Below are 13,478 nucleotides of genomic sequence, written 5' to 3' on the forward strand. Positions count from 1 at the left end.
AAAATTTGCTTCCACTGAGTAGGTCTTTTTACGGGTTTCTATGGATAACTTTGAATAGAGATGTGAAGCTTCATTCAATACGAATATTCTACTTTTTGTTTTAGGGATGTCACTAGAAGAATAACGGAGTTATGACGATTTTTGTGGAAACACACGCGTTGACGTGTAAACACGCTTATTGTACTTGACTGCTATCGTTATTTTATCGTGTATATCTGCTTACGTTGCTGACCGGTTAAATAAAGCAACGATAGTGAAATACAAATATTTTGTACTAAAATCTACTAATAGTTTGTTTGAAAACTTGTATTAAGTCAGTCAACAAATTCGTTTACATTTAAAGGAGATGAAATTACTTTTAGGATTGAGGTTTCTGGGGCGCTGCTATCAAAACGGTTGGATTTGGATGCATTAACAACACATTAATTAATGTATAATAAGAATACATTAATTAATCAGATTAATTTCTTAAATAAAGCAACGATAATGTAAAATAATTGCTTTACACTACACTCTACTAACATCTTATATAAAATCATTCGACAAATTCGCTTACATTTAAAAGGAGAGGAAATAGGTTTTTCGATCGTTGGTTCTGGGGCGCTGCTGTCAAAGGGGTAGGAGTTGGAAGCTTAAAAAAATGTGAAAATGCATTAATTAACCAGATTATCTTAAATGAAGAACTGATATAAAACTAGGAAACATTGTAAGTTCTTACAAGTAGTTAGTAAACTGCCGTCAACACCATAATAAACCTCAGCTGTGGCGCTAACCAAACTCCCACCTTCTTCCACCACCAGCTAGCTCCTGCAGCACCAAAGTGCTGATGTCATCGTCAAACACGCTAGGGAGTCCGTCAATCGAAGTAGCCACTATGCTCCGCATAAAATTTGTGTCCACCGCCAGTCCTCTCCTGAATTTCTCTGCTACCGTCCTTGAAGCATTATTAAAAGTCAATTAATAAACATATATACCTGCATGAATTAAACAAAGCATCAGGGCAACCAATTACTAAATATAACAGTTCATTTAACAGCATTATGGCGTTAAGATTAATACCAATTAAGAAATATATTCCAACCTGCCTTGCCCGACGCTTCATATTTTCAAACCGAGCTCGGAGCTGTTTGACAGAATCAATCGCCATTGAAATCGGATACAAGATTAAGCCATGTTGCCTCTCGTTGTTTGAAGATGACTGCGTCGGTCTTTTTATTGTTGAGAATATGGCTATACTTCCTCACCAACATTGCATTGTTTCCTGAAAACACATTTCATATTTATAAGTAACAAGATCGTACAAGGAATTGCTGATATAAAATTAAATATGCACTTGAAATATTATATTTAATAGGTCAAAATACACAAATCCATCTTCACGTTTCTTACGGATACTTTTTTGAACGTTATTTATAATATTCCTCGGTAACACATTATTAAAGTGTGGCGGAATGCAACATAATATATAAAAATAAACAAAAAATTTGCCGCCATAATTCATTCTATGGCGGAACAATCCAGAAGGGATAAAACGCGATGCTTTTAGAGAGTTCCACCTGTCTCATTCCACAGAAACACCGGGTAATATTACAAGCGATAATTATATAGAGGTATCGCAAATGTTTTCATTATGATCGTTTATGTTGTTTAGAAGACGAAACTCTACATAATATTATCAAGCTTTACATTGGGATTTAGGAAAACAAAATGCTTACTCACGTACCTATACGGTTACAAACATGTGTATTATTTATTCATAAAGTTCATATTTATTATGGAAAAAGGGTATAATTTACAATACTTACAGTAAGTTTGGATCCATTTTAATTTTTCAACAATTGAGACAATAAACAATCACAAAATACAGGCAGTCCAACAACGCGACGGCGGGAAAAAGTTTTGACAGATTGATAAAAATACGAGGTGTTGCCAGCGTAAAAATAATTCCTGTCTCGCAAAAAAATTATTCTCTGCAATAATTGCCCGATTCGGCGGGGAACACTGGAACGGATTATTCAAATATAACGGAAGCTTTTTCGGAGTTGAAACAACCCAATTTGTATTTGAATAAAATCGACGTGAAGATTTTTTTACATTTGAATAGAACTCGGGAATCTGAATAATTGTTCAGCTTTTCCGAAACAACTCGCCCTTAGTGTGCAGGTGTTTTTTCAAATCTCTCTTTTGAAAACATGAATAATTGCAGCCAGAAAACGAAAAAGTTTTTTCCTACCTGTAAGTAAGCAAGTTTCTCTTCAAGGTACACTGTTGATAACTTGTAAAGTTGCACTCAGAACAAGAAAAAATGTTTTCCTCCTCTGTGGGTCAGCATGTGATCCATCAAATGTCAAATATTTCCAATAAGAGGTGATATTTTGAATAGCCCGCTATTTCAGTAGATGTTACTTTTGAAGCTGTCATCTTTTAACATTTGACAAGTAGAAACTACGCCATTAATAAAAATGGAATGATACACGCTTCAACAACGGGTCCTTGAAATGCGTGAAAATGATCTGGAATTCCATCGAAAAATCATTATTTACTCTTTATAATAATATTCATTTATTAATTTCTTACACAATTACAAATAAGGGTTTAATGCATATACGAAATTAGGTTACATAATTTTTTTACAAAAGATTGTTTTCAAGTATTTATACATAAAAGAAGAAATGTGGAAATTCCAAAAAAAATTCAGGGAGGGGTGAAAGATCTCGTCAATGTGGAGAGACTCTTTCAAGAAACAGAAGAATTTCCCTTCTGAATCTCTCCTCACTGACGCCAAATATATCAATCTCGGAGGAGATTTGGTTCAGGAGCAATATACTCCTCCCTACCGGGAGAACCATTGGCAGGTTAGTTCTGCAGGCAGGAATATAGAATAATCTATGATGACGTTGTCTAAGATAGTTATCTGGAACATAGAGACTCACGCGCTCCAAAATGGTTAAGTTATCAAAATAGCCTCGCAGCAGTCTGAATAAGTGGGTGTCATCTTGAGTTATGAGGCCCGATTCCACCTCGCTGGTTTCGTCAACAAGCAAAATTGTCGCATCTGGGGCTCGGAAAACTAAAGAGTTATTTTAAAAAAGCCTCTCTATCTCTATCCTCAACGTGTGACTGTTTGGTGCGGTTTATGGTCCGGTGGAGTCATTGGAACTTACCAACAATAAAATATCAACACATATTGGAAAACCCGTTATATCGTACATAGGGGTAAGATAAGCCTTTCCTAGAAACTAAATATGTGCACTTGGAAAATTAAAAAGGTGTGTCGCCACTGTGAGTCAGCGTGTGGCTTTTTGATGTGCTTTTTGAGAACATCCATAGACGAACAAGGAACAAGAAAAAGTTTTTCTCCGCAGTGAATCAACTTGCGCTTCAGATTGCCTTTTAAAACATTAACATGTGGACTTATGGAACATAAAACAGGTTTTTCGCCACTGTGAGTCAGCAAGTGGGCCTTTAGATGGGCTTTTTGAACATGAAAAATGTTTTCCTCCACTGTGAGTCAGCATGTGGCACTTCAGATAACATGTATTTTTAAACACGTAACATCGAAGAGGTATTTGATTTTTGGTTTTCATATGGCTCTTCAATCGACCCTTTCGATAACATGCATAGGTGCACACGGAACATGAAAAAGGATTTCTCCACTATGAGTCAGCATGTGGATCTTAAGTTGGCCCTTTCGAATACACGCATAGTTGCACAGGGAACATGAAAAATATTTTTCTCCACTGTGAGTCTGCAAGTGCCTCTTCAGCTGACCCTTTTGACGATACGCATAGTTGCACACGGAACACGAAAAAGGTTTTTCTCCACAGTGAGTCAGCATGTGGCCCGTTAGGTCGCTCTTTCGATAACATGCATAGTTGCACACAGAACATGAAAAAGGTATTTCTCCACTGTGAGTGAGCACCTGGATCTTTAGTTGACCCTTTCGATAGCACGCATAGTTGCACAGGGAACATGAAAAATGTTTTTCTTCCCTGTGAGTCAGCATGTGTTCCAACAAATGTCCTTTATGTTTTTCTCCAATGTGAATCAGCATGTGTTTCTTTAGTTCATCCTGTTGATGACATGCATAGTCACACTCCAAACATGAAAGTACTTTTTCTCCACTGTGAGTCAGCACGTGCCTCTTCATCTGACCGTTTTGACGACACGCATAGTTGCACACGGAATATGAAAATGGTTTTTCTTCACTGTAAGTCAACTTGTGGCTCGTTAGGTCGTACTTTTGATAACATGCATAGTTGCACACGGAACATGAAAAAGGTTTTTCTCCACTGTTAATCAGCATGTGTCTATTTAGTTTATCCTGTTGATTACATGCGTAGTCACACTCCGAACATGAAAGTGCTTTTTCTTAACTGTGAGTCTGCATGTGTGTCTTCAGGTTACCGTGTTGATTACTTGCATAGTCCCACTCCGAACATGAAAATGCTTTTTCTCCACTGTGAGTCAGCATGTGCCTCTTCAGCTGACCCTTTAGACGAAATGCATAGTTGCACACGGGACATGAAAAAGGTTTTTCTCCACTGTGAGTCAGCATGTGTCTCGTTAGGTCGCTCTTTTGATAACATGCATAGTTGCACCCGGAACATGAAAAAGGTTTTTCTCCACTGTGTGTCAGCATGTGCCTCTTCAGCTGACCCTTTCGACAGCACGCATATTTGCACACGAAACATGAAAAAGGTTTTTCCTCACTGTGAGTCAGCATGTGGCTCGTTAGGTCGCTCTTTCGATAACATGCATAGTTGCAAACGGAACATGAAAAAGGTTTTTCTCCACTGTGAGTGAGCATGTGGATCTTTAGTTGATCCTTTCCATAACACGCATAGTTGCACACCAAACATGAAAAAGGTTTTTCTCCACTGTGAGTGAGCATGTGGATCTTTAGACGACCCTTTCGATAGCACGCATAGTTGCACAGGGAACATGAAAAAGGTTTTTCTTCACTGTGAGTCAGCATGTGGCTCGTTAGGTCGCTTTTTCGATAACATGCATAGTTGCACCCGGAACATGAAAAAGGTTTTTCTCCACTGTGAGTGAGCATGTGGATCTTTAGATGACCCTTTCGATAACACGCATAGTTGCACAGGGAACATGAAAAAGGTTTTTCTCCACTGTGAGTCAGCATGTGGCTCGTTAGGTCGTATTTTCGATAACATTCATAGTTGCACCCGGAACATGAAAAAGGTTTTTCTCCACTGTGAGTGAGCATGTGGATCTTTAGATGACCCTTTCGATAACACGCATAGTTGCACAGGGAACATGAAAAAGGTTTTTCTCCACTGTGAGTCAGCATGTGGCTCGTTAGGTCGTATTTTCGATAACATGCATAGTTGCACCCGGAACATGAAAAAGGTTTTTCTCCACTGTGAGTGAGCATGTGGATCTTTAGTTGATACTTTCGATAACACGCATAGCTGCACAGGAAACATGAAAAAGGTTTTTCTCCACTGTGAATCTGCATGTGTACGTTTGAATTTCGCTTTTGAAAACTCATGGCAAAATTTGTCTTAGGAGAGAGGGAGTAATTGTGGTTTAGAGGAGTGAATCCTTTTTCCACAAAATGCGTCCGAAGATCTGTCAACAAATTTTAAAAATAACATGGATGATAATGATTCAGTTAAACTTAGAGTAAATAAGCGAAGTAAGTTCGTAGAAACGTTAAAAAAAATAGGAAATGACCAATTTTTCAAGTTTTACCTGCTTCCTTGGTAATGCTTCCAATACGTTCCAAGCATTCCAAGCATTCCAAGCGAATTTTAAAAATAACATGGATGATAATGATTCAGTTAAACTTAGAGTAAATAAGCGAAGTAAGTTCGTAGAAACGTTAAAAAAAAATAGGAAATGACCAATTTTTCAAGTTTTACCTGCTTCCTTGGTAATGCTTCCAATACGTTCCAAGCGTTCCAAGCATTCCTCTTTAACATCCGGCAGGTCTATGTCTATTTTCATATAAGTAAGCCCCGCTTCATCTTGTGGGGATCCAAGATCCGCATTAATGGTAACTGTTTCCACATTAATGCTTCCTGGAATAAAAAAGGAGAATAAATAGAATGTATCTTTGAATGGCCAGGCCTGAACCAAACGGCGTCAGGCGCGAGTTTAATTTTGGCTGCCCTTACAGTCTTAATTAGTATACACCAAGGGTGGATATCAATGTTATCAATAAAATTATGATTTTTGGTTTTTTGTAGCACGGTATTTATAAAAAAATAATATCAAGGGCGATGTGTTAAGTTGAGTATTCGACGCCCGAAGCGAACTGCTCCAATTGCGTCCACATATGGCCAGCCATGTATCTTCATACCATTGATGTAAAACGAAACATTTTTTAATTAAAAAAACTTTAAAGTATTTTTTAGCGAATAAAGAAACCATAAAAGCTGGAATTTGGATGAAAGTTTTAAGGGTCAATATCAGATAAAAATTACCACAGACGTCCACTTGAGGGACAGATTCAACAAGAAAGAAAAACCTTGCTCTGGAGCACCTTAAGTAGGGAGTTGTAAGTCAATCGGATAGTGTTTTCTAAATCAATATTTATGAATTTTTAACGTTTAAAAAATATGTGTTATTTACATCATGTTCCAATAAAATTAGGGCAAAATAGAGGAACCGACAACTTAATGTGAATAGTAAAACCATGTTAAAATAGTGCTGTATTTTGGTAGTTTCCAGAAAGGGCGCATTTTAGGGTAAATACCCAATACACCTTTTAAATTATAAGAGAGGATGAAACAAGTATGTGTCCTGTTTGCACGACATTTCAAAACAGACATGGATTCCGGACATCCGTATATAAAGTTCTATATTTTACACGTATACAATGCAACTACCCTCCGCATATTGCAAGAATTCCGTCGTTACAGCTGGGAGGTCGAAATCTAAATCGGAAAATGCAATTTCACCTCCACCTTCTTCCTGGAGCCCTGGTTCCGTCTTGATGGATATAGTATTTGGCTTCAGTAGATCCATGGTCTGCTTTGGTACGGTTCGGTAATTAGTTTAACCCTGAAACAGAGCAAAGTTGTAACGGAATTCAGTTTTTAAAATTTGGCTTCTCAAGTCGTAGCAAAAATACACATTAAAAAACCTTGAAGTTATAACAAAGGTTGAGAGAAACGTCGTTTATCTTGGGAAAACTCTTTATTTATTTACCGTCTATGTCTACCGCCATTCCGTTGTAATCCATCTGTAAGTATACAACTTCAATCCGTGTATTTTTTATCATTTTAATAAATGCATTTGAAATACTTATCTTATAATACATTGATGCAGAATTTACAGTATAAAACATTCTGCTGTAACAAAACGCCTAATGATTCACTAACTGAACTAAGAACGGCCGCTACCAAAATAAATAGCAATGAATTTTAGTATTATTTCTTACCAATAACCCTCAAATGCATGGTATAATAAGTTTAACAGGGCGGGATAAACAGACTGTAGAAACAGGAAGAAAAATTGTCGGAGAAGAGAGCACTTGTCAAAAAATAAACAGGTTAAGCATAGACAAGAATGAAGTCATAGACAATAATTAAATTTTCATGAACCTAGCCTTTGAAGAACCAGATAATTTCTACTTTAATTTTTCTGGGTACGATAATAGTACGATAAAGTTACATCGATTCCATTCTTCTGCAGAACGATCTTGATTCTCTTGTCAAATGGTCGGAACTGAACAACTTACCCTTCAGTATTCAAAAATGCAGTGTCGTTACATTTACAAGGTCCAAAGATACATTCCTGTTCCCCTACCACATTAATAAACATGAATTAACACGTAAAAATGAGATTCAAGACCTTGGCGTATTTTTTTAAGCAAATCTCTCTTTCAAATCCCATATATCTGATATTGTCTCCCGTGCCAACAAAATGCTTGGATTTGTTCTTCGTAATTCAAGATCATTTACCAACGGAATCGCAATCCGAAGAACGTATGAAGCACTTGTTCGCAGTATCTTGGAATATAGCTCCATTATTTGGGCCCCTTCTGAGCAAAACCATATTCTCGAAATAGAAAAAGTACAAAAAAGATTCATGCGTTACCTATATATGAGGGAATATATGTACTACCCTTTCCTGTATCCATCCTTATTCTTAGCAGGAATGCTCGATCTTAATACATTAGAAGCCCTCCGAAAAATATTTTTAGGAAAACATTTTTTTAAGATAATCTCTGGAACTATACATAATCCACCTATTTTGAAAGAGATTAACTTATATGTCCCAGACAAGTATACTCGTGGAAGGTCCCATACCCTTTGTTATGCTCCAAAAGCGAGGACTTCTGCCTATCAGAACGCCCCAGTCAACAGAGCGACTGAACTGCTCAACGAGTCTGCATTGACCATCGAAATTTTTAACGTAACCTACAGGCAGTTTAACAATTATCTTTTGACGTATGTCACAAAGTAGTGAAACTGACCTTTTTATGTGTTTTGCTATACTTTTTGCCTAATTTGTAATCTTCTCCATAATGTATTTGTGAATAACCGTTTTACGGAGAACATGAAAAATAAATAAATAAATTAATCTTTTTCTAACAAAAAAAATGCATTAATAAAATTATATTTTGTGTAAAAAAAGAAAGAATCGTGGCGCCCTTCTTATCAGGACTAGGAAATTCTTTTTTCTGATAGAGAATACATGTCCAATAATTATCTTTAATTTAATATCCTTATATATATGTATAAATTAAACCCTTAAACGAAATAAAAAATACTGAGTGTTTCATTTTCCTGTAAAGCAGAGAAATGTCAAAATTCGATGCTGTCGTAAAAAGCTCATCTTCATATATCATATTAAGTAATTTAAAAACGGGTTGTTTCGGAGAATTTTCATAACTCTTCAAATTTGAAAGTTAATTTTCATGTTCTGTGCTAGATTTTTTCAATTTCTGTTACTATTTCAGTTTTGTCAAGCTACTAGCCCATAAATATATAAAAACAGAATTTGTATAAGACTTTCACAGAACCTTAAAATGAACCTTGAAATTTGATCAATTGTTCAAATTCTCTATCATAATCCTTCCCTATAATTGATTTCAAATATAATTCTTTATTGATTTCAAATTTCAAGTAATCTTAAATTATTTTTGAGACAGATTGATTGTTCATCTTGGAACAAGATTCTACCTAACTTGCGCTGTCCTGAGAAAATGAGAAGTAAAGAAGGATACTTAAAGCTCGTTTTTGCAGGACAGGACTATGTCATATACATTTTTCATATTGTGATGGAATATTTCGACAATTTAAACATTTTTTTTTTAAATAATATTTTAGGATAATGAATGGGGTAGGCTGCGAATGAGAATTATATATATTTTTGTATATTTAAAATAAGGAATGTATATACTACCCAATATAGAAGATACACTCCTACACTCTCCTTACCCATCTTTATCTCGCTATCCCCCCTCCTCCTGTACTTGATGCTCACTTTTGTACATTATTCTATCAATTTAATATCGTACATGTCATTCATAATACACTACTCTTCAGTTATACTCATATATTATAACCAAATTGTACCCAACTATTACTCTACTAAATTACAATGTTAAATATTATATACCAAAACTGTAGAGGATTACGAACTAAAACTGAGATTTTTCAAAATAATATTCTTTTGAATGACGATTGCTTCATTTTCGGTATATCTGAGTCTTGGCTTATTGATTCTATTTTAGATCCGGAACTGGCACCAACTGAATTTTACAGTATTTTTAGACGGGATAGGACAAATAATAACATTACAATTAATAGCATTAGTACCCAATCAGATTCTCGTCGAGGCGGTGGAGTCATGATCATAACTCATAACAATCTTAACGCATACCCTCGCGAAGACTTGGTCTGTAATGCTGAATGCATCTGGGTAACCATTCCCCCGTCTAACTATACTTCAAAACGTACCATCCATGTTTCTTGTCTATACTTACCACAGGGACATGGATATGAAAATGCTCTCAGTTCATTCCTTTGTTTGCTTGCTAACGTCAAAGATCAAAACCCAGATGATATTATTCTCGTAATTGGAGACTTTAATATGCCCACCATAACATGGAAACCAAAAGATAGAAATTCACACTTAACACCTGAAAATTTAAATTCAATTACTTCCTTACTTACTGACACAATCCATTACTCTGAACTGAACCAATACAATTCCATCAAAAATGCCAATAAACGTATACTAGATTTAGTTATCTGTAATGAGGAATGCCTTGTATCTCAAGCATACAACCCTCTTGTCAAAGAGGATTTACACCATCCATCGCTCAAAATCATACTACAATTAGACACACTTCCAACTATCAATGCTCCTCCAAAAGAAATTTATCGGTATGATAAAGCTGATTATGATTTAATAAACCAACACCCGTCTAAAACGGACTGGTCTTTCACTTACGATAATGCTGACGTTGACGAAGCAATTTATACTTTTTATGACATTTTAAATAACACCATTAACCAGTTTGTCCCTAAACGTTTCATCAAAAAGAAAAATTTTCCCAACTGGTACTCACCTCCCCTAATCAAAATCATAAATGAGAAACAAAGACTACACAAAAAATGGAAATCAAATAATAATCCAGTAGATTACATAGAGTTTTCTATCAAACGAATACAACAAAAACACTTACAGAAACATTGTTACACCCAATATATAAATTCAGTTGAGTCTAGTATTCCAACGAACAATAAAAATCTCTGGAATTACGCTAAGAACAAAAATAGGACAAATGGCATACCACAAATCATGAACCTAAAAGACGAGTCAGGCACCGGTGCTCATCAAGTGTGCCAACTGTTCTGTAAAAACTTCCAATCTACTTACGTAAGCGATGAGGGCACGGATGATCCCAGTAATATAGATAATTCTACCTGCGTTAATATTGATAACCCGATCGGGGACATACAAATAAACAACTCATTGGTCAATAAATACTTGAATGAATTGGATGTTACAAAGGGTGCGGGCAGTGATGGTATCTCGCCATATTTTATCTCAAAATGTGCCAAAAATCTTGCATTTCCTTTAACTAACTTAATTAACATGTCTTTAAAAAAATGAATATTTCCTACAAAATTCAAAGAAGCCATTATAATCCCCATCCATAAAACTGGTTCAAAAAGTAACATTGCAAACTATCGCCCAATCTCAATACTCACAGTACTTAGTAAACTCTTTGAGCGTATTGTGTACGATCAAATTTATATAACTATTTTTTTTATTTTTTATTTTTATGTGACACCTCACAAGAGTGTCCCTGCCTGTGCAGTGCACAGACAGGGGAACTATGTCACCACCCGGTTGGGCGGCGTTGTGAGGCGGAGTAAGGTAGGGGCTGTAGGAAGGGATTTGTTAATGCGGGCCTTGAAGAGGCTCGGATTATAGGAGGGAGGAAAAACAGATGCCGGTAGCTCGTTCCACATACGAGCCGACTTACATAAAAACGAGTCGTAAAAACGGCCCGTTCTCATGAAGCCAACGTCAACCGTGAACAGGTGTTCAGTTCGTGTCCGTCGAGTTTCGCGCACGTGCACCGGTGCATCAGGAATCAATGCTGCTAGCTCCTTGGAGCAGGCTCCATTGAAATACCTGTAGAACAGACACAGCATGCCTACATTGCGTCTATGCATTAGAGAAGGCAATCGGTCTGTTAACAACGGATTGTCAATCAGACGGATCGCTCTCCTTTGCACAGACTCAAGCAGGTTTATCAAGTATTTTGGGGCACCAGCCCAAAGATGGCTCCCAAATTCAATAGTTGGGCGGACTTGAGACTTGTACAGGGTCAGCAGCTGGTCACTGTTGAAGAATCTCCTAGCCCTGTACAAGACGCCCAACTTTTTGGAGGCCTGATTTACTCGGGCTTCTATGGATCCCCGATACTTGAGCTGGTCTGATATAGTAACTCCAAGCATTTCAATGGAGTCTTTATTGGGGAGAGTGCTCCCATCAAATTGCACCAGACAGTCATTGATCTCCCTCTTTGCCGAAATCAGACACGCTTGGGTTTTTGAGACGTTGAAACTGACCAAGTTGGCCTTACCCCAGGCACGAACCATCTCTAGGTGGTGGTCAATTTTTCGCTTCTAAACTTCCCGAGCTGTTCGGACATCATAGGTGGAAGGGGGCCTGTCAAAAAGATAACCCTCGTGAACGGTGCTGTCATCAGCGTAGCAGTGAATTGGTGCACATTCAACGAGATCGTTGATGTGCAATAAAAACAGCGTCGGAGACAGCACATCCTTGTGGCACCCCCGCATTGATTTGGTGCGGTGAGGAAGAAGAGCCGTCAACCACGGTTTGAATTGTTCTTCCCCTCAGAAAGTCCGCAATCCAACTATGCAGGGTTGAGTGGATCCCATACGATGGTAACTTCCCGATAAGCGCCCGGTGCCAGACTCTGTCAAAGGCTTTGGAGATATCCAACCCAACGGTTTGGGTTTCACCAAAACATTCCATGTACCGCCCCCAAATATGCGTTACATATCCGAGTAGATCGCCACACGATCGGTTTCGACGAAATCCATATTGCCGATCGCTTAGGATATTGTTATTCTCGAGATATGTGAGCAATTTGTTGTTAACCACCCTTTCTAATACCTTCGAGAGTATGGAAGTGATGGCTATGGGGCGGTAGTTAGAAGGGTCGGAACGGTCCCCCTTTTTTGGGATTGGGTGGACGATTGCCTTTTTATAAAGATCTGGCACCTTTCCACCTTTGAGAGAGGGCCTAAATAATTTCGTGAGCACTGGAGTCATTTCTGCAGAGCACCTCTTGAGGATCAAGGCAGGTATTCCGTCCGGCCCACTGGCTTTGTCAACTTTCAGCTCGTTCAAGACTCGGAGAACCTCTCTGTTCCGGATCTTCGGTTCCTCCATTTGAAAACCGCAGTGCGGAATGGAAGGGGGAGTCTCTCCGTTATCTTGAAGAGTTGAGTTTTCCGCGAAAATTTTGCCTAATAATTCAGCCTTCTCGCGGGCCGAGTTAGCCAGCCGACCATCAGGCTTGGTCAGAGGTGGGAAAGTGGTTCTGCAGAAATTTCTTCCGATCGAGCTAGCGAGTGACCAGAAAGCACGGCTACCAGTGGGGCAGTCAGCCAGCTTTTTCGCAATTCTCTGGTCGTGATTGCTCTTAGCTATATTTAGAACTCTCTTACAATCCCTTGCCCGTTTTCGGTATTCCGAAAGGTTATTCATGGAGCTAATCTTCCGGAGTGCATTAAAAGCCGTATTTTTGAGTCTGACAGCTTCAGCACAGCGATGGTCAAACCACGGTTTTGTGCCCGCTCCAGAGGATTTGACGGAGAAGGGAATGTAGCAATCCATTGCTGATGTGATTACTTCTCCTACCTCGCGTGCACAAATTGATGGGTCCTCGGAGCTAAAGCATACAGTACTCCAAGGAAAGGCGCCGAAGAAAGACCGCATGCCATCCCATT

At 38.0% G+C, this 13,478-nt stretch overlaps 1 protein-coding gene across 1 annotated transcript; it reads right to left on the minus strand.

Annotated features, from left to right (window-relative positions):
- Positions 1-1,963: 1,963 nt before the first annotated feature.
- Positions 1,964-7,441, minus strand: LOC149415967 (uncharacterized). The gene is made up of 5 exons (XM_089641829.1): positions 7,412-7,441; positions 6,858-7,032; positions 5,889-6,047; positions 5,302-5,595; positions 1,964-2,001 (listed from the first exon to the last, which is right to left on the minus strand). Exons 2-5 carry the CDS (start codon positions 6,994-6,996, stop codon positions 1,964-1,966), a joined length of 630 nt encoding a protein of 209 aa, XP_089497955.1. The 5' UTR covers positions 6,997-7,032; positions 7,412-7,441.
- Positions 7,442-13,478: the final 6,037 nt, after the last annotated feature.

This window comes from Hesperophylax consimilis, chromosome 17 (genome assembly GCF_061612785.1).
Source record: "Hesperophylax consimilis isolate HC1 chromosome 17, BYU_Hcon_1.0, whole genome shotgun sequence".
NCBI classification, from domain to species: domain Eukaryota; kingdom Metazoa; phylum Arthropoda; class Insecta; order Trichoptera; family Limnephilidae; genus Hesperophylax; species Hesperophylax consimilis.